This window comes from Leishmania martiniquensis, chromosome 34 (assembly GCF_017916325.1).
Source record: "Leishmania martiniquensis isolate LSCM1 chromosome 34, whole genome shotgun sequence".
In the NCBI taxonomy this organism is placed as follows: Eukaryota; Euglenozoa; class Kinetoplastea; order Trypanosomatida; family Trypanosomatidae; genus Leishmania; species Leishmania martiniquensis.
In genome coordinates, this window is record NC_090169.1 from 766,405 (window position 1) to 789,356 (window position 22,952).

Sequence of the window (22,952 nt, forward strand, 5' to 3'; positions counted from 1 at the left end):
GGGGGGAAAGGGCAAAAAACGAGAGCGACGACGGCGACCAGTTCACAGGCAAGCTTGCACACGCGCATCAGGGCAAACCACGCACTAGACAGTCTTCGTCCCCTCACCACCATCACCACCCTCGTGTGATGTCAGCTCCGACATCCGCCCACTCCCTTCCTCCACCACTCACACACCGCGCATGTGCTGAAAACAGCAGAGCGAAGGATATATATATAAGGACTGTGTCTTCCGTGGCCAATGTCGCAGCGCGTCCTTGACGTCCAGAGTCCCGATAGAGAGAGAGAGATGGTAACTTGGCGAGGTGGGGAATGGGAGAAGGGGAGTAACGAACAAAAAAGGGGGCTATGCCGTCCTTTACCTCGGTATGCACATCCCTTAGATGTGTCTTTCTGTGAGTACGTGTATGCCAGTGGTCTGGCTACGCTCTCCATTCGCTTACTGCGAACGTCTCAATGAATAGTGCGGCGCAGGATGTGTGTGATGGAAGGGAGACCTAGCAGGTACGCCACCGGACTGACGCTGGACACCACCGCCGAGACGAGCCCCAGCACCACGAGAATGACCAGCTGCAGATATGGAAACGGAAACGGTAAAGGCAACTGCGTGAAGAGGACGTTTTGCAGCTGCATTGTGTAGCTCACGACAAGACCGACGATCAGGCCCATGATTCCAGCGGAAACAACCAAGATGAAGGCCTCCCAGACGAACACCCGATACACCTGAAAGTGAGTCATGCCCATGCACAGCAGCACGCCAATTTCCTTCGAAGAGTCGAGCACGTTTGTCGTCATGCTGCTCATCAGAGAAAAAAAACAAATGAGCAGAATCATGATCTCCGCTGCGATAAAGAAGATGTTCAGGAGATTGGACGCGTTGTCCACGCCAGTCGTGTCATCCGCGACGGTCTTGACCGTTGCACTCCGACCGAGGGCAGAAAGTTTCGCGGTGAGAAGGTTGCCAATGAGGCCATAGTGCCCAGGATCCTTTATGCGCAGTCGAATGCCGCCCACATTTCCCTCCAGGACACTTGCGCGAGGCTCGTTAACGCGCCGTAAAAACGACGGGATGCTCACAATGAGGTCACCGGTTTTGGGCAAGTACTTGGACGCCTCCAACACTGGGGCCGCGTCAAGTGTGGCGAGTGGACGCAAGGTGGTCCGAATCGTCCCACGATCATTGGAGGTGCTGTTCATGACCTTTTCGATCTCCAGCAACACAGTACCAACCGCGTCACCGACGCCGAGGTTGGTCGCAGAGCCAGAGGACATGATCCCTTTAAAGAGTCCTTCAGAGGTATACAGGGACTGCACTAGCCCGTAGCGGCCTACGATGCTTTGGGCCTTGTCGACACGCAGGAAACTGTTGTCAACCACCTCGAAGTAATTGGGTGGAAGAGGTTGCACAACCGTGCTGGCAGCGCGTGAGCGCCCTAGTGACTGGATCTGGCTGTTGTTGGTGAACAACAAATCGGTGTTTGTGTACTCGTAAGTGTACGCGGAGACGATGCCGCTCTTCCTCTGCTCTTCAAGAAGCTCATCAACGGCCCAGAAATCTTCCCAGGTCAAACCTGGCGCCCTCACTCGTACCTCACAGCCCATTCCCTGACGAGCCGAGTAGGTAAAGGAGAGGAGCTGAATTTGCACCACCACCGTAATGAAGATGACAAACGCAAGGGAGAGGGCGTACATGAGAGAGGTCTTGCGGTTACGCAGCCGGTGCGCGCTGAGGCTCTTCTGCATCAACGAGAATACCGCCCTCCTCTCCCAAAAGAGCAGCATATAACCAACACACGTTTGCGCCACTCGCTCAAAGTTTATCGACAGCAGCACAAAACCCGCGAGGAGCCCAATGAGAACACCAAAGAAGATGTAAAACATCAAGACGAGGTTCATCGCAATGAGCGCCGTGGGAAACAGATAGTAAACCAGGAAGCCAAAGACGAAGAAGAGTGCGCCAAGGCCGAATAGAGTCCGGTTCCAGCGCGCCGAATCCTTGCGCTGGATCTCGCAGATAACACCGGTGTTGCGGCTGCGTGAGGTGTTGAGGGCTTCGGGAAGCTTCTGCGTCACGAGCGCGATGATCGGAAAGAACGAGGCGACAATGGGAATACCGAAGCCGGCGAGCGTGGCCCACCCGACTGAGGCCCCGGTGACGAGGATGGGTAGTTCCATGCCTACGGTGTTCAAGAAAACGAGTCGAGCGCCCATGTAAAAGGCTTGCCCGGCGCCGATCCCGAAGATCCACGCCGGCACTGTGAAAGCATACGCATTCGTGAGGACGAGGAAGATCAAGTTCGCTTTTCTCAGACCTATCATCCGCTGGATGCCGAGTTCGTAGGTCTTCGTCTCCAATCCGACCGTGAGAATGCTGTAGATCAGCACAATGCTAAGGAACGACAGTGCCACGAGGACGATGGACATAACGAGTCCGAGGAAGACGCTGAACAGACGTGTCGTGCGCAAGCCGTTAAGCTGTGGTGTGGAGCGGTTCACCTGCGTGAACCCGATCGGCGCCAGTAGATCCGATACCCACGGCAACACGTTGCGGCGAATCTTGTTGAAGTCTGTCGAGCTGTATGCCTTCAGCCGAGTCGCCGGCTTCATGGTGAAGTAGACGGCAGACGCGCAGTCGCTCGGGTTTGTATGCGCGACGCCTTCTACAGCAGCGGTGGACGTGTTCGGCGCCAAGCCCTTTGAGACGTCGCGCAAGAATGTGTGGAAGTACACGACGGCGAAGGTGTCGGCGCCTGGAAATTTGTGCTGGTTTATGCCCGTGATAGCGATGACCTTGAAGGGCATCATGGTCTCCGCCGAATCGTGCATCGACATCTTCTCGAATGGAAGCTGATTCTTCGACTGCGCGTTTCCGTAGAGGACCACCGTGTCCCCTACCACGACTCCGCCCATGAGAACCGCAGCACGCTGTGACAAGACCACCTGACCTGCCTTCGGCGCTGGTTCGAGGTAGTCGGTTCCCAATCCCATGCGCCCCTCGGCAGCTGCGTCGATTGCTATGAGGTCAACAAGGGCGGTGCCGTTTGAGAAGCAATCTCTCAGACACGCATCGATATCTTCGCAGACACTTCCGTCTGGGTTATACCACATCCGCGTCGCCCTCTTGTTCGGGCAGGATCGCATGGGGAGCGCCATGTATGCGTCCAAGAGCCTCGGAGCGCTGAGTCCATACACGGGATGACTTTCTGGGAAGATCTCTTTGATGGCTGTGTAGTTCATGCCCGTTGCCTCGTCCATGACACCTCCGGGTCGGATAACGAGGTCGAATTCGCCGTTCACCTCCTCGGAAAGCCGGAGAAACAGTATCGGCATGTGTGCGAGCAGCGAAATCATGAGCACACATATGAGCACGACGACGAGGACCGAGAGAAAGCCGAGGCAGTAGCTGCATGTGCTCTTCTTGATGTCCTTCCACGCTAAAGAAAGAAAAAGGGGCATCATGTTAACAGAGGACCAGATGTTGCGCATAGCACGGCAAAACGTCGTCCATGCCGATGGCTTACCGTCGTTGAACGCCAAATCGACCGCGAGGCGCCGGTTCCGCTGGAGCAGCGGCTGCTTTAGGGAGTTGAGGTCGCTGGTCAACAACGTGGTTGCATCGCTGAACTCCATGGCCTTGCTCCTGGGGACATCTTGCTTGTTGGTGCTAGCATGGGGGCTCTCTCTACTGTCCTCCTGCACCGCTTTCCCCAAGTCCTCCTGCCCAGTTGTCGTGCCGCACGCACTGCTGCTGTTGAGCTTGACCTGGTCACAGTTCGGGCATCGACCCATTGTGAGAAAGAGCTGCGAATCATCTCGGTTATTGAGGCCGTCTGCCCCCGCGTCGGCCCTTTTCTGCATTAGTGTGTAGAGGGTGAAGGCGTGCCACTTCAACTCGGCTATCTTTGATCAATCCCACGGTGTCTGACACCGAGAGAAAGAGGAACTTCTTCTCGCACAGGTCAGGAGGCGGAGTGAGGTAAGAAGGCGAAGGACAAGGGCGCCGATGGGCCTTGCACACGATGAGATTCGGACCGATGCCGTATTTTTACTCTTGTTTGAGCGAACGGATTGCCCTATGCTAATGCTTGCAAGCGAGCGTCTCCACACTTGGCACGTACGTATGCGTGCGCGTCTTTATCTCGATCTGGAATGATGGGAGGAGGTGAGTTCCGCGCGCTGAGGTGAAAAAAAACAAAAAAGGGAGCTGAAAGTATGCAGACAAGGCGCAGACTGGCTGCCGCTGAATTCCCCCCTACCGCCGTCACTGTGCAGCAGATAAAGAAATACAATACGGGGGAGGGGGGTTGGCGTGTAGCGGCGTTAAATGGCTGGCGAAAGGAGAAAGACAACGACGTGAGTAGCGGACTTGTGACACGGACGACGCGCACCTGTGTGTGTGTGTCCGTGTAGGTTACTTTCTTTCGCAGAAAGTAAGGAGCGCCCCCGTTCCCACTTGAGTCCGCGGCTTTGGCAGAAACGGTGAGAGGGGGCGAAAAGGTAAGCAGAGAGGGAGAGGAGGGGTAAGGCGAGGGGGGAGGCGAGGAGAAAAAGACTTGGCAATTTCTCGAGGAATGGCGAAAAGGGGTAACACAGAAAGAGAGTGAATCGATTTCGCCTGCGGATTGACAGGGACCCGCGCCAATGGACGAAGATGCAGAATGGTCACCAGTAACACTAAGGATGCACCGAGGTGAAAACGGGACAGGAAAAAAGAGGAAAAAACGAAGAGACACCAGCACGCCACCCTCTGAAAAGATCAAGCTAGAAAAAAGAGCGACTCGTTGCGGCGGCGGCCGTGGTGGTGTGTGAGGTCGGTTCAGTTGACGATGCCCTCGCCGTGCGCGAAGAGAACGTGAGGGAATCGTGAAGGAGTAAATGCTGGCGTAACCAAAGAGATTGCGTGCGAGTGCGCGTGCATCTGAGGGGGCGGATCGTTCGTTTTCGCTTGGTCCGTTTAGATATATATATATATATATAAATACTACCAACAAGTGCTACAAAAATAGGCGAAGCAGACAGACAAGCAAGCAAAGCAATGAGGTGGAATGGAGGCGCGTAGAGTGTGATACAGCGACGACGGTCAGACGTTCGATGGAAGTTTTGGGCCACAGATTTTCCAGTCCCTCAGCGAACGATGGAGGTCAGAACCCCGTCGAGGAGGCCGACGACTGACACGTGCACAAGAAACACACACACACACGTCCGCACGAAAAAGATGGACGAGCGATGCGCGCAACAAAACAAGAAAGTTGCAGGCGAAAAGGAGCAGATGAACGCCTCCTGTTGCGGGGAATTGCGCGGATCTGTGCAGCGAAACAGCGCGGGGGTGAGAGAGCGTGAGAGCCGCGTGGTGGACTGATCAACGTGTATGATAGAGAATCGAGTGTCAACCGTTGGCGGATAAACGCTCAGAGGGGGAGGGGGCTGCAGTGGTGGCGGTGATAAAAGTGGCAGTATCGAATTCGTGATGATAACATGCCGATGTGCAGCGGAGAAAGGGATTGGAAAGCAACAGGGAGCACGAGGAGATGAGGAGGGGACAAAGGAGATGGCGGCTGAAGCGCGGCGACAGATGGTCATGAAAAGGTCGATGGCGCTTAAGCCCGTATCCAAAGAACCTTCCAGTAAGGCGACCAGGAAGTGGTCACGGTGGGCATCTTTAATGCACACGCTCTCACACGGACGGACTTTGCTGCAGCGACAACGCTTTCGGGAAAGGGTCAGGCCGGGGAAAGCGGGGACGGGGGCGCCACGAGAGCGACACACTCTCGTGGCGCCCCCCCTGAACAATCGGGTGGCAGGTGGAAGCGGCAAACAGCCCCCACTTTTCGTCCCCCGATTGTGTTCTACTCTTTTACGGCTGCCACTCACGAGAGGCGCGCAGGGAGGGGGAGAGGGGGGAAGGGGAGCACAACCGAGTGCAATAGGAGCAGTCCATTCCATACCCATAGAGGTGCTGAATGCGCCTCAAAGCACATCACGCGTGCACGGGATCGCTGTCAAGACAAGTGCTGAGTAAGAGAGAGAGAAAACGCACTTCTGTTCGCGTACGCTACTGCGTTCAGTTGATTCGCAAAAGAGCCTCGTCACCACAGGTGACCTATTTATGCACGCCCCTTCAAGCGATAAGCACCGTCGTGACAGGTCAGCAGTTTTCTTGACGACCATGTCAGCTGAGCCTCACGTTACATAGCGCGTCGGACCATATGCATACCTGACGGCACCTGCAGCAAAGGCTGCAGCTGGGCCCGCGCTGATCCTTCTTCAGATATATATATATATGTTTGTGTGATACAATGCTTTCGGTCCCACGCAAACATAATCATCGCATGTAAGGGAATCAGCAGAAGGCGGTAAAGCCCCGTAAGGAGTGCGCCTCAGGAACGCTGCTGTAGCAACTGCAATGCACATTACCACCACTCGAGCATCCGACGAACAGCCAAAGGTGGTGGTCTCCCCCGATACACATGTAATAGACTTGCCAATGCAACATGTCAAGGCGCAGCAGCCAACCGATCTGCTTGGAGTGCCTCAGCACATCCGCTTTAATGGCCCGGATGAGGGAAAAGAAAAAGATGATCTTGGCAGTCACGCGAGCGGCAGTGACGAAGATGGCACCTGCATCTCGCACATCCGACAGCCACTCGCTTCAGATTCATTGCACCGTCACCGAGCTGCGTGGCGCGGGACTCGCGCCTTAGTGAAGCCCTGACTACACCGTCACGCTTCGGTGACCGAGTCCGAAACGTGGGCGTGTGTGAGTGAAAGGTGGGAGCTCACCTCGCGTAGCAAGCTTTTCCTTTGTAGCCCAGCGACAAGACACGCAAGACGTCTCTCATCCTTTGATTTTGTGGGTGGCGGTTCATGGCAAAGGTGGCCGAGGTATCCGCGACCGCCATCCGCGTTTCCCCCACTTTCGCCACTCTACGGCCTGTCGGTGTAGTCAGCGTTGCGCTTCTGTTGCGCACATCACTGGCTGAAACGCCCTCACAGTTTCCATTCACAGAGATGTGAACGGCCAGTTCTGCCGAGTGAAGATGCTATGTGTCGTTGCGTTGTCAAATCCCCTTACGCAGCTTCTTCATCCTGCGAAAGGACGCTCCGAAACGGCGGCGACCAACGCTGTCCTCGCATCTACCCAGGAAGAAAAGGCGTAGGGGGGAGGTATGATGGTGTAGTAGTCGGGGGGGAGAGGAACGTGGAGTAAGCAGCATAAACGAGGTCAGCCTAACGAGCAGAGGAAGAGACTATCTCGAGAAGGAGCGCGTGCGTGTATCACGCAAAGGCTACACGATGCCGCTGTCGGTGGCATCAACTCCCTCGATGCACGCCCTCGCAGCAGTCCCCTCCCTACCTAGTACATCCCAAAGGTCCTCATTCAGGTGCGCGAGATCCGCAAAGTAGAACGCGATGCCTCTACACCTGATGGCCGACGCCTTCTCAGCCTCTACCGGGAGCAGCGCGTCCACGCACTCGGCACCGCCAGTCGTCTGCGCGCCTATTCCAGCGTAGAGAGGGGTTGTTCCGACTCCCAAGTGGGGGCCAGAGGGTCGCTGCACGGTCATACTGACTTTGCGCATGCGCCCTATGGAAGACTCCTTCAGAAGAAGCTCCATCTGGAGAGCAGCCGCGCGGAGGCTCGCGGGTTCCGCCAAACGCGTGCACGGTCGTGTAATCTGGAGCTTTCGGCGAAGGTACAACCAATGCCTTCGCGCCCCAGTCCATCACGGTGGCGCCTCAACAGGAAGCATTCACAGCTGCTACGCCGGCATCTCGGCAACCTTCTGCAGGCTCCCTGCGGGCAGCGTGGCTTCGATTTGGGATGTCCATGAATGCGCCACAGGAGGATTCAGAATTGGAGGGGTTGGGCTCAGAGGAAGCTCCTGGAAGAGAGAGGACTGAGGACAAAGCCGCAGAGCAGGGGTGGGCGGGAAGGCGTTTCACTGCTCACCAGGGCGCCATCCACCTCGCTCGCTACGCTCAGTAGCGGCTGGCGGCGTACAACGGCGGTATTTCGATGCGCGGTACCCAACTGGTCACAAAGCGCAGAGGGAACGAAGCTGCAGGTTGGAAGAGGCGCAGCGAGGAGGGGAAGCGCCCGGTTCCGCTCCTGAGGCCCCGTCAACGGGAGTCCGGAAGTACAACACACGTAGAGGAACTCAATGCTCGGCGATCCATTATCGTGTGTACCGTCCGGAAGCAGATACGTCCAGTGGCGACGCCGAAGATCCGTGGAGGCGGTGGGAAAAGAAGAGGAAACGCTGCATGCCAGTGACGATAGGCATCAGCGGAAGCGTGCGTGGGAGGTCGAAGCAAACAGGTGGGAGCCTCGTCGCTGGGCGTCTGTCTGCAGACGGATAGAAAGAGGAGTGTAAACGAGGATCACGCTGAGGAGGCCAACGGCGAGCGGGCCAACAGAGATGAGGAAGGCGACACACGTATCAGAAAGCGCCATCGACATCGTCGAGCTGAACGTTGGCGAGTGCTGGCGGATCTCAGTCAAAGGAGGGGAGCCGCGGCCACCACCTGACGCCGTCTTTTCACATCCGTCGTGCGCACCTTGGTGAGCTACTACGCCAAAGCCTGCAGAATCGTTCTATCCTTGCCGGCATCGGAAAGACAAACGAGGCCGCATAGTCGATCGCTGTGCGCGCGGCAACAGCCCGTGCGCGCGCCTCCCTCACATCGGGCGAAACATCTTTTGGAAGAGGAGGCATGCAGAAACGGGTGGAGGTGATGCTGCAAACGGCATCGTCCGGCAACGCTTCGCTATGAATCTCGCGCGACGTGCCAGGGTCGGTTAGATTTGGCTCTCGCACCTGCTGAAGAAGGCAGCGGAGGCCGTGCTTGAGCGAAGACCTCTTGCAAGAAAAATGTCGCGACCCGTTGCCTGGCACGTGTCTTTCAGAAAGACGCACTCAGCGATGATTCCCAGTCGAACCAACTTTGGCGCGTCTGCCGTGGCAGGGCCTCGTTCGAACTGTACACCGAATTTCGTCGACTGAACCACCACTGTGAGCTTCGCATCCTCCGTCTTCTTTGCGCGGCAATCACTGAGGAATGCTACCTGAGACTACTGTTTCTGCCGTAGCCCGACAAAGGCGAAGTGACACACACAGAAAACACCTCTGCTGCTACAGACACCAAGGGTGACCGTGGTGGCTGCAGAGTTTTACTGCAGAAACCCTGCTGTGCTGCTCTGCAAGACACTAGCCGACACGCCCGCCGACTTGGCCCTCAGCTCTCCCTGATAAGATGCCAACTTGTACGCCAGCCGTGGGACAGTGGTCACAGGCGTTGCAGCGATCAAGCTCTAGGAAGCGACGCCACCCGGCATCGCAACCGGGTCGAGTGGCCCGTGGGCCACTTGCGGCACGCGCAGACAAAGAACGGGGAAACGTACCGTGACGGAGATCATTACCACGCAGAGAAAGCGCGCGGTGCACTTAGCACACAAGCTCCGCATGCCGGACCCTTTTCGCGATTTGGCCTTGACCTAAGTACGCGCCAAAATCGACTGCGCCCAGGAAGAGGACGCGAGTGCACCTCGCCGGCTCTCAGGGAGGTGGCTAAACTGCACTTTAGTAGCGCCATCGTCACTTCCACGCTAAAAAATCCGCGTGCGTCTACGGATGAAGCTTTGGGCGTTTTCTCACAGTCCCAAGTTGAGCAACTGCGGCCATCACGAGCTCTGAGGTGCAGTCGAACACGACGGAGTCGTCTGTAGCGCAGCCCGCTTGACGCTGCTGGAAAGGAGAAGAGCGCACAGGTTGGGAAAGCTGCATATAATGTGGTGAGCGGGGCCGGCGGAGACTTTGCATGGTGGCACCAGCGATGCGCATCACGCTGAAGAGGCTTCATGGCACGTTCTTCACGAAGTGGCAGAGAGGCAAGGAGTAAGAAGGGGGGGAAGAGTAGCAGAGAGAGGGAGAGCGCCGCACCCTATCACCCCCATTGGCCAACGCAATTGGGTGGCGTAACACGTCAGCGCGCAACGCCCTCTGGAAGAGGGAAACATTCAGTCGCCTTCATGGCGCTCACCCATCCGATCGCGTAAAGCCCCAAAGGAGACTGAAGAAAAAGCAGCAAGGAGCACAAAGATCACCCGACATCATTCCGTATTTGTTTTTGTCATTGCACACTTGAGGTCTGCCCAGTGCGTAATTGTGTGTCACGCCAGTATCGCTGACGCGGTGGAGATTAAATGAGACAATGCATGTAGACGAAAAGAGAGAGCGTGACGCAACAGAGCGACGCATGAAAAAGATAGAGATACAAAAGAAGCCAAACATGTCCCGAAGAGAAACGAACGTGGGAGGAAGAACGGGAAAGAAAAAAAAAGCCGCAGAAAAAATAAAAATAGACATGACGGAAAAAGCGGCACTGTACAAGTAACCCCTTTCAACGGGTAGCACCGAAAGAAATAGACGCGCAAAGCCAACGATTGAAACAGGCGAACGCCGTACAGAAAAAGAAAAACGGTTGACAACGATGCCACGCGGGCCTCGACGATGATGTTGCTAAGAGGTAGAAATAGCCAGAGATAGGCTAGCGAGACGGGGCTCATGAGAGCCTATTGGCGGAGCAGCGTACGGAGAGTGAATGCACAGATGCAGCGAGTGAGCAGCCGCCCCCCCATGCGGATCGACGCAGTAGAAAACCTCATCCGATTCGCGCTAGGCACCTTCCTTACCGAGTTCATTCGCTGCAACAGAACATGACTTCAGCTCGACCCCACGTCCTTCTCCAGCCCCCTTCAGGAGCGCCCATCGCGTGCTGCAAAGCGACCACCGGCTCGCCCTTCCAGCCATGCGCCGAGTCAGTCGCCGGAGCACGACCCCTGACTGGCAATCCACTAGCCCGCCGCCCGCTTCGCAGGTTGTCTCACAGTCGGCTCACACCTGCAGGCTGGGTGTGTCACACTCGAGCCACCTCCGTACTTGCTTCGTCGCATGAATGGCATCGGCTCGTGGACTACCGCAGACCTCTCCGGCGCAACGCCATGCAGGTCTGTCCCCGTCCGCATCCGTGGCGATACATCGCCCTGACATCCGCTGCCTCCCATGCCCATGACTCTGCGCCATTCCCAGAAATGGAGCGAGGCTTGGCCGGGATACTCGAGGTGTCTGTGTGTGTGTGTGAGTAGGTGTGTGATAGAGGAAGGGAAGGGGTGGCGCTGCGTTGGCTGCTATCCTCCTCACCCCTCCTCTGCACCCCTCTCTACATGCACGCACACGCGATCGCACACGCAAGATGAGGTGTGTGCGTGTCTGTGCAGTCGTTGTCTATGGAGTCGCTCGGTACAGAAACAAAAGAGAAGCGAAAAGTGACAGCCCTCAAGGCAGCCCGACTAAGCATCCGGTTCCGCATCAGACCTTGTCGGGCTTCAAAGGTCGGAAAGCGGGCGGCGGTGTGATCGCTGAGCACCACCGTTTCCTGAAACAGCATGGTGGCCACGGTGCGTGACAGAGTACCGCATAGAAGGACTCGGCAGAGTGGCCTGCCGGCCTCTTTCCCTCTTCGCGGAACCGATGTCGTTTACTTGCGTGAGTTGCACTCTGCCCTGGGCGACTTGGTAGCCGGCACGGCCGTCCTGGCGGCAGCGACGGCAAAGAAACAGAAGCCGTTCTCGCGGCGTATTCACTGCGTCCTGTTCAGCCACGAACTTCTGCGTTGTCTGCGCAGATGCGTCCAATTTCGATTTCAAAAGCATCGAGGCATGTAAAGATGCTGCCCTCGTCGATAATGGTTCGGTTCGGCTCGGCCAATGCAGCAGGTCCGCATCGAAGCTAGGATACTTCCCAAAGAGAGAGCGTAGCGTCTGGCACGTAGATGGTGACAGGCTTGTTGACACGCTCCTCGCGGGGAACGCTGCTGTTGCCACGGATGCGGCCCTGTCTGGGGTTTCGGCTCCTGACCTATCGCCGATCCTTTGCGAGGCTGCACGAGGGTGACGGGAGCTCGATGCTTGCAAGAGCCTCCACAAGTCAAGCGAGACGGCGTGCAGGTCCGCGGCAAGCACCCCCAGGCGCCGAGAGAGCGCTCTCAGTTGCCGCCCTCGCCTCACCTTATTGAGCACATGGTGTGTATAGTGGATGGGGTGTACGGTCCACAGTTGCGTGCCAGCGCTCACACGCGTGTGCTGAGATGAAGCAGCGTCGGTCAGATGACTCTCATGGCGTCTTCTTTGCATGGCTGTTGGTGGCCGGTGCTCAGTCATGTGCCCTAGCTGCTCAAGGAAGTCCAGGGAGGACAGCACCTGTTCCTTTCCCAGTTCACCGCCGATGGCCATCTCGCGCAGCCGTAGCGTCCACGACTTGAGTGCATCAGCGTCGAACACCACTGTCATCATGCTAGGATTCCTTTCTTTGGCGCTTTTCTGCTTCTCGGAGAGTGAGCAATGTGTTTGTGTTCAATGCGGGGTTTCCAGCGAAACAGCGAGTAAAGCAGCTGGTGCTGCTGCACGATTTGTGCGAGGCAGCACTAATGGCGCGTACTCAGAGGTGATGATAGCGGCCCGCTGGAGAGCCCAAGGTTAATAATGGTAACAGAAAAGAAAGAACGGCGGCTACGGTGAGAAAGTGGGAGAGGGAAGAGCTCCTTCGGGATAGCTCCTCTCGTACAAGGCAGAGGTAGCGCGTAAGGAGGAAAGGTGGGCTGAAACACGCAAGTGCCGTCGGGATGGAGCTCCTAGCAATGACGAACTGGGTGCCCAGTGGCCATCAAGACGCCGCTACAAGAACGGCGCGAGGGCTGTTCAGGACGAACCGAGCTTACCAGACTCCTTGCACTACCACGCATGTTTGTATCCGTGGCTGCAGCATCGCCAAGCCGCGGGCTGCTGAAGCCCACGCAATGGTCTGCCAGTGTATGAGTTGTCCGGCAGATGCGCCTCTGCTTGTTTCTCTGTGCTTCTTTGCTCTCTGCACCACTGCCTCGAGGCTACGCATGCACCCGAGAAAAAGAATATACATGGGAACAAAAGCACAGCAACAACAGGAAAAGAAACATATAGAACTGCATTGGCGCTGCATTGCGCGCCGCATCTCCCTCCACATTCCACGGCCGCCACGCATAAACTTCTCAAAGAGAAGGGGAACGAAAAAAAAGAACGTGAAGAGCCGCGCCTACCCCAATCACGGATGAAAACGGAGGACGAGAGGAAAGGAACGCAGCAAATCGTTGGCTTTCTGTTGCGGGTGTGTGTCCACTCCATCACGAGGAGACCACACACACACACACACATGCCACCACCCATCATCCGAACCTTGCTGCCCAGGGGGCCAGATCGCTTTTACGGAGGGGAAGCCGACTGACACTGCCTTGCGCCCCGCGTCTACCCGGCACGCCATGAGAATCCCCCGCAGGTGCCCTCCCTGGGAGCTCAAAGGCGAGGGCAAAAAGAAAAGATAGAGAGAAGGGACGGGCGTTGCGCGTCATGCACGACACTGTGAAGTACATCGAGGTGTTCCGACCGAACACAATCGATGAGAGACCGCAGCCACAGAGGACGAGAGGAAGTCAAAAAAACAAGAAAAGAAATGGAGACTGTCCTTCTTCATGCACACCCATATCCGCGGTGTCCCTGCACTCTGCGTCTTCGTGAGTGACAGCGTTCCACAAGCGCGCTGCCGTGACGGTATCCGCTATGAAGTGCAAGAGGCACAGAGGCGCGAGCAAGTGAGAGCGTCGGAGCCGCAGCAGAGGAACTGGAAAGAAGAATAGGGTGATCCTCAGAAGCTGTGGTCGATGAGGTCCTTGCCGTGATGTGGGCCAACCTTGATGAGCCGTCTATCGCTGTCTCATGCGGGACCCCCCCTCCGCCTTACTTTGTCAGCGCATCTGCTTGAGGAGCAAGTGTGACAGAACAAAATGATTAGCACACGAGGGGCTGAAAGAGGGATCGAACAAAAAAAGTCATAAAAAGGCAAAGAGGTCACTGCATCTTTGCACCCTTCATAACATGAAGCGAGCGCACCACCTCTGCACCGGGTCCTTTCGCAAGAGCGTGGCTGCCCGTGCGCTTCGCAAGTGATTCGCGGCAAGACGCCACATCTCGCTCCCGTGGGACTAGACCATACTCAGTGCAGCGCTAATGGCGTAAAGCTTGGACACATCTACGGCTGTACCCACCGGAACCGAGGAACTGGCTTCTCTCGACCCCGCGGACGAATGAGCAAACACCGGCACCCACGACGGCCCCGCCGCATTTGACTCCAGGTTGGAACTCGCTGCTGCATCGACGGGCGCCTCAATCGTGACTTTCCTGTGAGGCTTGCCCTCTGCACTGCCCCGCCGAGGTCCTCGCGCGGCGCCTACCGAACACGAAAGCGAGGGAGCACTTCCAGGCAGTGCTGTTGCTGCGGCTCCACCCAGAATGGCCTCATTGCCAGCCGATGGCGTCTCTCCTTCCAGGCTGCTGCTGACGTCCGCTGCGTCTGAAATGTCGCCTGGGGAGCTGCGTGAAGAGGTCGATGCCAGCGCTGCCACTTGCGCAGCGAAGTCCTGCAAGGGAACGGCCAACTTCTCTATATACTGTGGCTGCAGAAACGTCGGAAGCGCACCCTCTGCCCCGGCAGTGCTGCTAGCGGTACCATTCTTTTTGGCCCCCTTCTTGCCACCCTTTTTCTTGCTGCTCGCTGACACGCCATCGAGTTGAGGCGCACCAGTCAACGATTGCGGCGCAAAGCCGAGTGCACGCGCGAGGCTCAACAATCCATAGTCCGGCACCTGCTCCTCATTACCCACAGCATCGTCATCGTTGGCGCCCGTTTGCTCGGTCATGACAGTCTTGCGCGACTGAAGCAAGCGCCGATTCTTCTTGCTCTTGCCAGAGACTCCACTGCCTTTCGTGGCCACAGCAGCAGCGGCAGCCGCCTCCATGCGCCTCTGGCTTTCAGCAAGCACCTTCTTCGTGATCCACACGTTGGCGACATCCGGGTACAGGCTGTCGACGTCGATGGGCCTTGAGGATACCATGGCGTCTGTATCCTCCATACTCCGGCGGCTCAGCATCGATGGGGGCTGCAGCAGCTCCGGCTGCTGAGCTGCCAGCATGCGGCGCAGCGGGTTCGCTGCACCGTTGTGGCCGTTTTTTTGGCGAGACAGTGTTTGTGTGTACTGATGTCGCGTAGTCTGATCGAATATGACCCACTCCGACGCCTCGGTGACCACCGTGGCATCCACACTCACTGGCGCAGCGGTCAACGCCACATCCGAATCACCAGGGGGGGCGTCACAACAGCATACAGGCACAGGGCGCTTCACCACACGGTGGACAAGCGCCTCGGCTGTTCTGGCGCTCACCTCACCCCAAACAATGTAGCTCATGCGAACCGCCAAGGCAATGTTCAACAGCGAGCAGCTGTCCGCCTCCTCACGCAGGTTCCAGTTCCCCTGGTCCGCTGTGCCGGCGAAGTCATCCGTTACACTTTGCGGCCCGACACTGACGTCGCCGTCCGCCATGAGGACGACTTTTTCTTCGCTCGGTGGCACGTTCAGCAGCAGCGGTGCGTCTGTGAACTGCTCGAACTTTACCTCGTCTTCAAGGCGAAGCAGCTCGTCGTATTGCACAAAGTGGTTCAGCATAGCTTGCGCGTGCCGTGGGGTACCGCTGATGCTCTTAAACGCGGCCGTGAGGCCCTTCTTGAGCCACGATATCGGAATAAGGCCGTCACAGTCCTCGGCGCCTTCCGCCGCGTACGACTCGTGGCGCGCAACACAGCTGCGCAGCACGCTGTGCATGAGGAAGGATTGCTGCTGTTCTAATACATCAAGCACCACGGTGAGGTAGGCATCGTAGAACTGACTGTTCGACTTGGTGACGGGGTCGACAGCGAAGAGATCTGCAGGGCGAATGAGATGGGAGGGCTGATCCAGCGACAGCGCAAAGCGCAGCCGCTGCAGGTGCAGTGCGGTGAGCGGCAGATGCCCGATAATTGCGTACGGGTTGAGCCCCCGTGGAGCATCGCGGCTCGCGTCGCTCTTCCCACCTAATAAGCTGCGTAAAAGAGAGAAGCGGGGAGTACCGCAGCACGAGACGGCGTACGTCGCCAAACAGTGACGCTGCACCAACGCCAACACGTCTTCCACGGTAAGAAGCCCCCGGGTCGCACTCAGGCACTTTGTCGCCTCGTACCGACGCGTGCGCTCCGCCCGGCGCCTACGAAGGTAGTCCAGCTCCTTGACAGACCCCGCCGGTGTCTCCCCTGCGTGCGCAGCGTTCATTTTTCGTTCCCGGCGCTCGTGACAGAATGCGTCCAGCAGAGCCGTGTGAGGGCCTAGGCTGCTTGCCACCTTCTCCTCCAGCGCCGTCCACTCGGGCGGCGCCGCACCAAATGACACAGTGGTGGAGCGATCCGCTGAGGGGCTCTCCGCGCTTTTATCCAACTCCAAGGTGCTCTTCTCTACCCCCGCAGAAGGACTGCCTGGGCTCTTGGCCTGACCCGCTTCAATGGCCGCTCTTCGCTTGCACAGATATGAACGGACGTTGTGGAGAAGCCTCAACTCCCGGCACCGCTGCGACTCGGGTTGTGCAGGCGCCTGCACCTCCTCTGGGGGCTCATTTGCCCTCTCATTATCCGGCGGCTGATCCACCGACGCAGAACCCATTGCAGCAGGGCGACACTGTGTCTCTGCCTTCGCGTGAAAGGGCAGGATGCTGCCGTAGCCATCGCCTTCGCTGTCTGGTTCGATGTCCTCTTCCTCGCCGTCCAGCAAAGCTTCGTCAACCACGTCAACGGCCCGGGTGAGAGCCATCAGCGGGTCGTCCACTTCCTTGGGCATGGCAGGTGAGAAAGGAGCCTGGCCGACGGCTGAGCGAGTCCCGCGGCTCCTCATGCCTGAGGGGAGGCACTGCAGCCGCCACTCCAGCATCGCTTCACATTCTAGCTGAAAGGCTTCCAGACCCGCAAAGAAGTTAACGGCCGCCATTTCAGGAATAAGCTGATGCGCGACGAGATAAAAAAGGCGGAAGTCCGGGTCCAAGTCTTTGTACTCCAGCGCGTAGTAGTAGAGCGCTGCGAGTACCTCGCGCACTTCCTCGGCCAGAATGTTAACCTCCTTCGGAGCCGGAACATCATTAGTGGCCGAGGTGGGGTCCTCCTTCGTTGCGGCGGCACCATCCGCCTGTAGCACCACGGCGAAGAAGATCCGGCCGCAGCCCCACACGGAATCGAATGCTGCCTTTGACTTGGGAGAGGAGGTGCTGACCGGAGGTCTGCTGCTGAGTTTGCCGCCGGCCGCCCCGCTGGTCAGCACACCACGGACAGTTAGAAGTGTTTCGTTGCTAGGGAAAGTGTTCGAGTCGGTGGGCTCCGCCGTCGATCCACCGGCTTGCTGCGCCGTGAAGCGCGTGGCGAAGTCGACGAGAGCCGCCAGGAATGTTTGTATCACAATGACGTCGTCCTCGCCGTCGTCGTCATCATCCAAGTCGGTCATGTCACTGACCCTCTCCGCAGCTGGTAAACATGTACTGATCGGCGAGAGCTTCCGCGAATCCGTCCCCCTTCGCAGGGAGCGCTCCAGCTCCCGAAGGCGCGCCCGCTTCGCGTTGGCAGCACGCACGCGCGCATTCATCTGCCGCGAAAAAGCCGCCAGTCGCTCCTTCCAGAAGCAGCGCAGCACAAAGCGGATGGTAGCCTCGTCGTAGTGATGCTTGTTTGGAATTGCCGATAGGATAGCCTGGACACGCTCCTCCTCCGCGTTGGCCGCCTCCGCCGCCGTGGAGCCTGCCTCCTCGGCAGAGGCATCAGCACCTTCATCGGGGGGCGGTTGCATCAGCAGCGTCCCAGTGCGCGAGCGCAGCGGCAGCAGCACAGAAGCGAGCGTCAGCAGCGGCACGAACTTGCGATGCAGCTCCGCACTTTCGGGGTCGCTGTCATCGCCTCTGAGGTAGTCGATGCTGTAGCGTTCGTGCCAGCGAATGACGCGGCACGCGACCGACCCGTGCAGGTTGGTGCGCAGCTGCTTCGGTCGACCGCGGCGGCTCCGCTCAGCGGTCGCCTCACTCGCCATGGTGTGAAAGATGAGGCGGAAGTCGTACTTCTGGGCGACAAGACGGCCACCTTTCGGTGATCGACGGAAGAGCAATCCGTACAGCGGGTCCATCTCAGCCAGCGTGGCCGCAGCGGTCTCCGGGGCCACCTCCAGCACCTCCGCTGGGCACCCCCGCATCAGAATCAGCCGTTGCGGCACCTCCATCGGATTCTCGAGCGCCACGTAGTCGCCCAGGTGCCGCGCGAGGCACACAAACATGTACACAGACCACAGCGGCCGCATCGTGAGGAGGTAGTCAGCATACGAGTAGCGTCCTTCTAGGGTACTGAGTTCTTCGTAGCCCCAGCGCAGCTTCTCGTACTTCTCCTCGAGCGACCGCTGTCGCCGCTCGCAGAGGGTCACGTAAGCGTCGCGGCGCGCGATTCGCCGCTCCAGCCGCTCAAGGTAGTGAAACACGTCGGTGAGATGATCGTGCGCCGCGGTGGACTCCTTTTCGGTGTTCTCGAAGGCGCGGCGGGTCTCTTGCAGCGCCCGTTCCGTTTCTCGCCACAGCTGGCCCAGCCGCGAAATCTCTTGCTTTGCGTCGCTTAGCTGCGTGTGCACCAGCTGCTTCGCGTTCTGGCTGTGCTGCTTGCTCTTTTTTGTCGCTGTTGCTACAGCGTCGGTCGCGCGGTCTTTCCATCCATCCAGCTCGCGCCGCATCACCTCGAGTTGGCCCTTCATGGCGTGGTGCTGCGCTGCCCAGCGCGCCCGCGCCTCCTCCGCTGCCTTTATCTTCTCGGCAAATCGCTCGTTTTCAACTTCCAGCTCGTGCAGCCGCACACACTTGGAGTTGAACGCGGCCTCAAGCTGCTGGAGCTGCGTGCGCAGGTACGTCACCTCGTACCCCTGCTGGTCCACCAATACCACCGTGCCGTCTGCCGCGCACATGGCGCCGGGCTGCGCAGCGCGCGGATCACTGGGCGCCTCCTCGCAGGGGTCAGGAAGAACATTGTGAACGTGCGAATGAGCCATCCCGTCCTCTCCGAAGGCGCCGCCCCGCGAAAGGGGCTCCAATGCGTGGCGAGTGTTGCCCCAGTGCGCACCGCTGCCGCCCACCCTCTCTTCCTCAGGAACGGCGCCGCCCTTATCCGCCTCATTGTCAATGGCTGCATCGCGCGCTGAGCTGCGAATGCCAAGTGCACACGATGCCGTAGAGGAAGGCGGCAGCGTGCCACCCCACTGAATATTTTCATCTAGCAAGAGTGCCGATACCGCCGCAGACGTTGGCGGAGATGGAGCCCCGCCCTCATACGCCTCTCTTCCGCCAGCGCTCTGAACCGCCCTTCTCCATTCACCTCTCGTGCTCTGTAGCAGTGCCCTAAAGCCGACAGAGGAGGCAGGCAAAAAGGAGACGCTTCCGTAGCCGAACATGTCCCCGTCGCAAACAGTGCTCGCTGCAGCACCGCTGCCGGCCTTCGATGGAGCGGGGATCGCGGGCAACGCTGGTCCCCCGCTCAGCGAGCGAGCGGCTTGACGGACGGAGGCACTACTCAAACACTCGAGGAGGAGCGGTCGCTGCCCATTGGTAAGGGACACCTCCGACGCTTTCAGCCGCACCACGTGCATGACCTCGCGGTCGAGAAGACCTCGAACGTCAGTACCGTAGACTTCGGGGTGGCTGCAAACGTACTGGAGACAGCGTCTCAGAGCAGCCAGCGGGTCCATGACGAGATGAGGAAATTGCTCGACATTGTCAAGCGGTGACAGCATCAATGATGAGTGTGGAGGTACGGGTGAGTGCAACCTCGAGTGTGGGCCTCGCACAGAGCCCTCCATGTAGGCGTCTTCACATGGAGACAGCGCAATGGTTGCGGCACCGTCGGTTCGACGGAGTAGCGGAAGGGGCGACAAGCGCCCAGCAGAGAAGCCTGCTGACCTTGCTGTCGTGGCAGACGGCGCATGTGCCCGCAGTTTTTTTTGAAAGGGCTCACTAGTGTACATTGACTATCATACATAGGCTCATGTATTTATGCAAATATATATATATATATCCGTGTATATATATATATGAGCCGTCGCCTCCGTTTCGCGCTTTATCGCGGCCGCACTCTCTTGTTTTTTCTTCTTTCTTTATGTGTGTGTGCGGCGCCTGTGTGAAACGGCGAAGAGAGATGGAATACGAGAGAGGCGCTGGCAGGAGCGTGGAACGAAACCGGAAATGCTCCAAAGCGCAGGCGCAGCGACATGCCGGCAGGCCGCTGCAGCGAAGTGGGAAACAGAGGCATAAAGAAGAAGAGAGGGGGGAGGAGAGGAGTTGAAGAAGCGGCCCAGCCACACAGGTGCCTCTCTGCTGTACACGACAGCACCGGCGGAGGGGAAGAGAGGAGAGGGTCGGGTACGAAAAGCGCATGGGTCACGGGCATCTCGACGGCAGAGCATCGTCTCGTAGTGCTTGAATGCTTGACGCTTCCCCGCGAGGAGCACCGTGCCGCATACCGATACCTGCCCATGCCCAGTAGCATGCACTTACAAACACTCGTGCTCAGCGTAGCAAACGAAGAAAAAAAACGGCGCCCGCCCTGTTGTACCTGGCAAGAGATGTTTTGGGCTCTGCATTTATGAGAGCAGCCTTGGGGGCTCTGGAAGAGGTATGGGAGAGGAGTGGGGGTACGGCATCGGCAGCGCTGTTTTTAAAGATCCTACCCACTGTTTTACCTTCACTCGCTACCCGCGGGCAGCATGACAGCATTCGATCGCAAGTCTATCCCTCTGTCTTCGTCAGGACGTGTGCGAGGGCGTCCCTTATCAGCACGCCATCGAAGGCGTGCCGCACAGCCCAACACAAGAAACTCATCGTGATGGCGTGCGCGTTAAAGACTGTGTAGGAAGGGATGATGAGGGAGCGTTTGGGGAAGCATACAATAGCGAAAATAGAAGAACATGTCTGTAACCACCCGCGCGGGCAACAACGATTCCCGACACACGAAGGCACATAAATGCGTGTCACAGCAACCGTGAGAGCGCATCCAACAACAACGAAAAAAGAAGAAGGTAAGAATGCAAGATATACAGCGTATCTGTACAGCGTTGCACATCCGCAGACATGCACACAACTGCCATTGAGGTTGCTATCCATGTGGTGCGTACTCTGCATACGCCCTGCGCGCGTGCACTCCCTCAACGTGCTTGCGCGGCACAGAGAAACGAAGAAGTGGTGCATGCACATATGTTTGCATAGATCTATGTACACACGCTCATATATGTACAGATATTTGAATACAAACAAAGAGAAAGCAGCAGCTGAAGAAAAAAAAACACAGATAGCACGATGCGCGAGGCGTATGTGACGCGCGAGAACCTAAGCAGCGGATCGGCGAGGAGAGGAGGAGCTGTGCGCGAGCCCCTGTCTTTTTCGAGGTGAAGATCCCCCTCGCAAAACGTCAACAACACCACGAAAAAAAAGTCGCCAAGCGAAAACAAAGTGAGCCTTCGAACCTCTCGCTCCATCCGTGTCACACCTTTGAGAGGTATCCGGGATAGAGCAGGCGAACAACGCCGGAGCAAGTCGCTGACCTTCTCGTACTATATATATATAATAATAATAATACCCGCTACCGCTGCTTCGCAGATTTCTCGGTCGCGCCTCGGTCGGAGGAATCGGGTGCCGCATTCGAAGAAGCTTCTCTGGATGCCACTTGGAAGGAGTCGTCCTCGTGGTATTGCCGGTCGCGATCGCCTAGAGAGGCAAGCAGAGCCACCATCTCAGCCTTACCGTTCCCTTCGCAGTACTTGATCCACGGGCATTCCAGCAACTCACAGGCGCTACTGCGCTCCTCTGGGTTCTGCCGAAGACACGAGTCGATGAAGTCCTGTGCCTCCTGACTGCATCCGGTCTCATCTCTGAGCGGATATTTTTCCACACTGTTGATCTCGCGCAGCAGTGCCATGAACCCTTTGCTGACAGAGGAGAATGGGTAGTGACCGAGCAACATCTGTGCCACCACCACACCAACGCTCCAAATGTCGCTAGGCGTACTGTAGCGTAGCCCTTGAATGCGCTCCGGGCTCATGTACGTCGCTGTACCGACAAAGGAGTTGACGCCGATGGTCTCCGCACTGGTCGCGATGCCAAAGTCAGCCAGCTTGACGCAGCCGTTGGTAGAAAGGAGCACGTTCGCTGGCTTGATGTCGCGGTGAATTTGGCGCAGGGACTTGTGCTGATTCGTCTCTGTCACAATGTTCGACTTCGTGTGGAGCACGGCTAGGGCATGCAGCATCTGAGACGCGATGTAGCCGCACACCGTCGCTGGAATTTTCACCTTCTCGGCGATTAGTTCATCTACGTTGCCCCAATCCATATACTCCATGACTAGTCGCAGTGCTCGGTTACGGTAAAAAGCGTTGTACAGGTTCACGGTGTACTCATTCGACTGCGCGGAGAAAATGTTGCGCAGTTCTGCCGCTACGGTTTGACGAGTGCGCGTATCGAGCGTGCTAGGAATCGTGATCTTCTTCACCGCGAAGACCGTTTTGTCTGACGTAACATACATAGAGACGTTGCCCTGCGTTCCCTGGCCCAGTTGGCGAACACGCTTCAAGTTCTCGAAGTTGAGATCGGGCCGCCGAACCTGCAGATCCCCATCTCCAGTAAACTCAACGCCACGAGGACCTACGCGTATGTTGCCCACAGTGAGTTCATCGCTCTCCTCCGGCGTTTCCGGAGGCACCGTTGACTTTTTTGCGGGCAGAAGCTTTAGCTTTGGCGGCATAACACGTGAAATGGCAGCCGTGAGAAAGAGACCAGCAATAACAATCACCTCTGGAGCTTCGCGCGCAGTCCTACAGTGCCGATTCAGTCGAGGGGGACACCGACACGAGCGAAACCTCAGCAACAAGAGACAGGGACAAACGAGCACAGAGCGGCTAGTGGCGGGCACAATCGGAACACACGACTCGAATCCAGAGACCCGGACA

General features: G+C 57.7%; 4 protein-coding genes across 4 annotated transcripts; all 4 read right to left on the reverse strand.

Moving 5' to 3' along the window:
- Nucleotides 1–452: 452 nt before the first annotated feature.
- LSCM1_02224 (uncharacterized protein) lies at nucleotides 453–3,788 on the reverse strand (the record flags this gene model as incomplete). The annotated part of the gene is made up of 1 exon (XM_067319809.1): nucleotides 453–3,788. The coding sequence occupies one exon, from the start codon at nucleotides 3,786–3,788 to the stop codon at nucleotides 453–455; it is 3,336 nt and encodes a 1,111-aa protein (XP_067175184.1).
- A 7,597-nt stretch (nucleotides 3,789–11,385) lies between these two features.
- On the reverse strand, nucleotides 11,386–12,351 carry LSCM1_02225 (uncharacterized protein; the record flags this gene model as incomplete). Its single annotated transcript, XM_067319810.1, has 1 exon — nucleotides 11,386–12,351. The coding sequence occupies one exon, from the start codon at nucleotides 12,349–12,351 to the stop codon at nucleotides 11,386–11,388; it is 966 nt and encodes a 321-aa protein (XP_067175185.1).
- Nucleotides 12,352–14,069: 1,718 nt separating this feature from the next.
- LSCM1_02226 (uncharacterized protein) lies at nucleotides 14,070–19,979 on the reverse strand (the record flags this gene model as incomplete). The annotated part of the gene is made up of 1 exon (XM_067319811.1): nucleotides 14,070–19,979. One exon carries the CDS (start codon nucleotides 19,977–19,979, stop codon nucleotides 14,070–14,072), a length of 5,910 nt encoding a protein of 1,969 aa, XP_067175186.1.
- A 1,610-nt stretch (nucleotides 19,980–21,589) lies between these two features.
- Nucleotides 21,590–22,747, reverse strand: LSCM1_02227 (uncharacterized protein; the record flags this gene model as incomplete). Its single annotated transcript, XM_067319812.1, has 1 exon — nucleotides 21,590–22,747. One exon carries the CDS (start codon nucleotides 22,745–22,747, stop codon nucleotides 21,590–21,592), a length of 1,158 nt encoding a protein of 385 aa, XP_067175187.1.
- Between the last annotated feature and the right edge of the window lie 205 nt (nucleotides 22,748–22,952).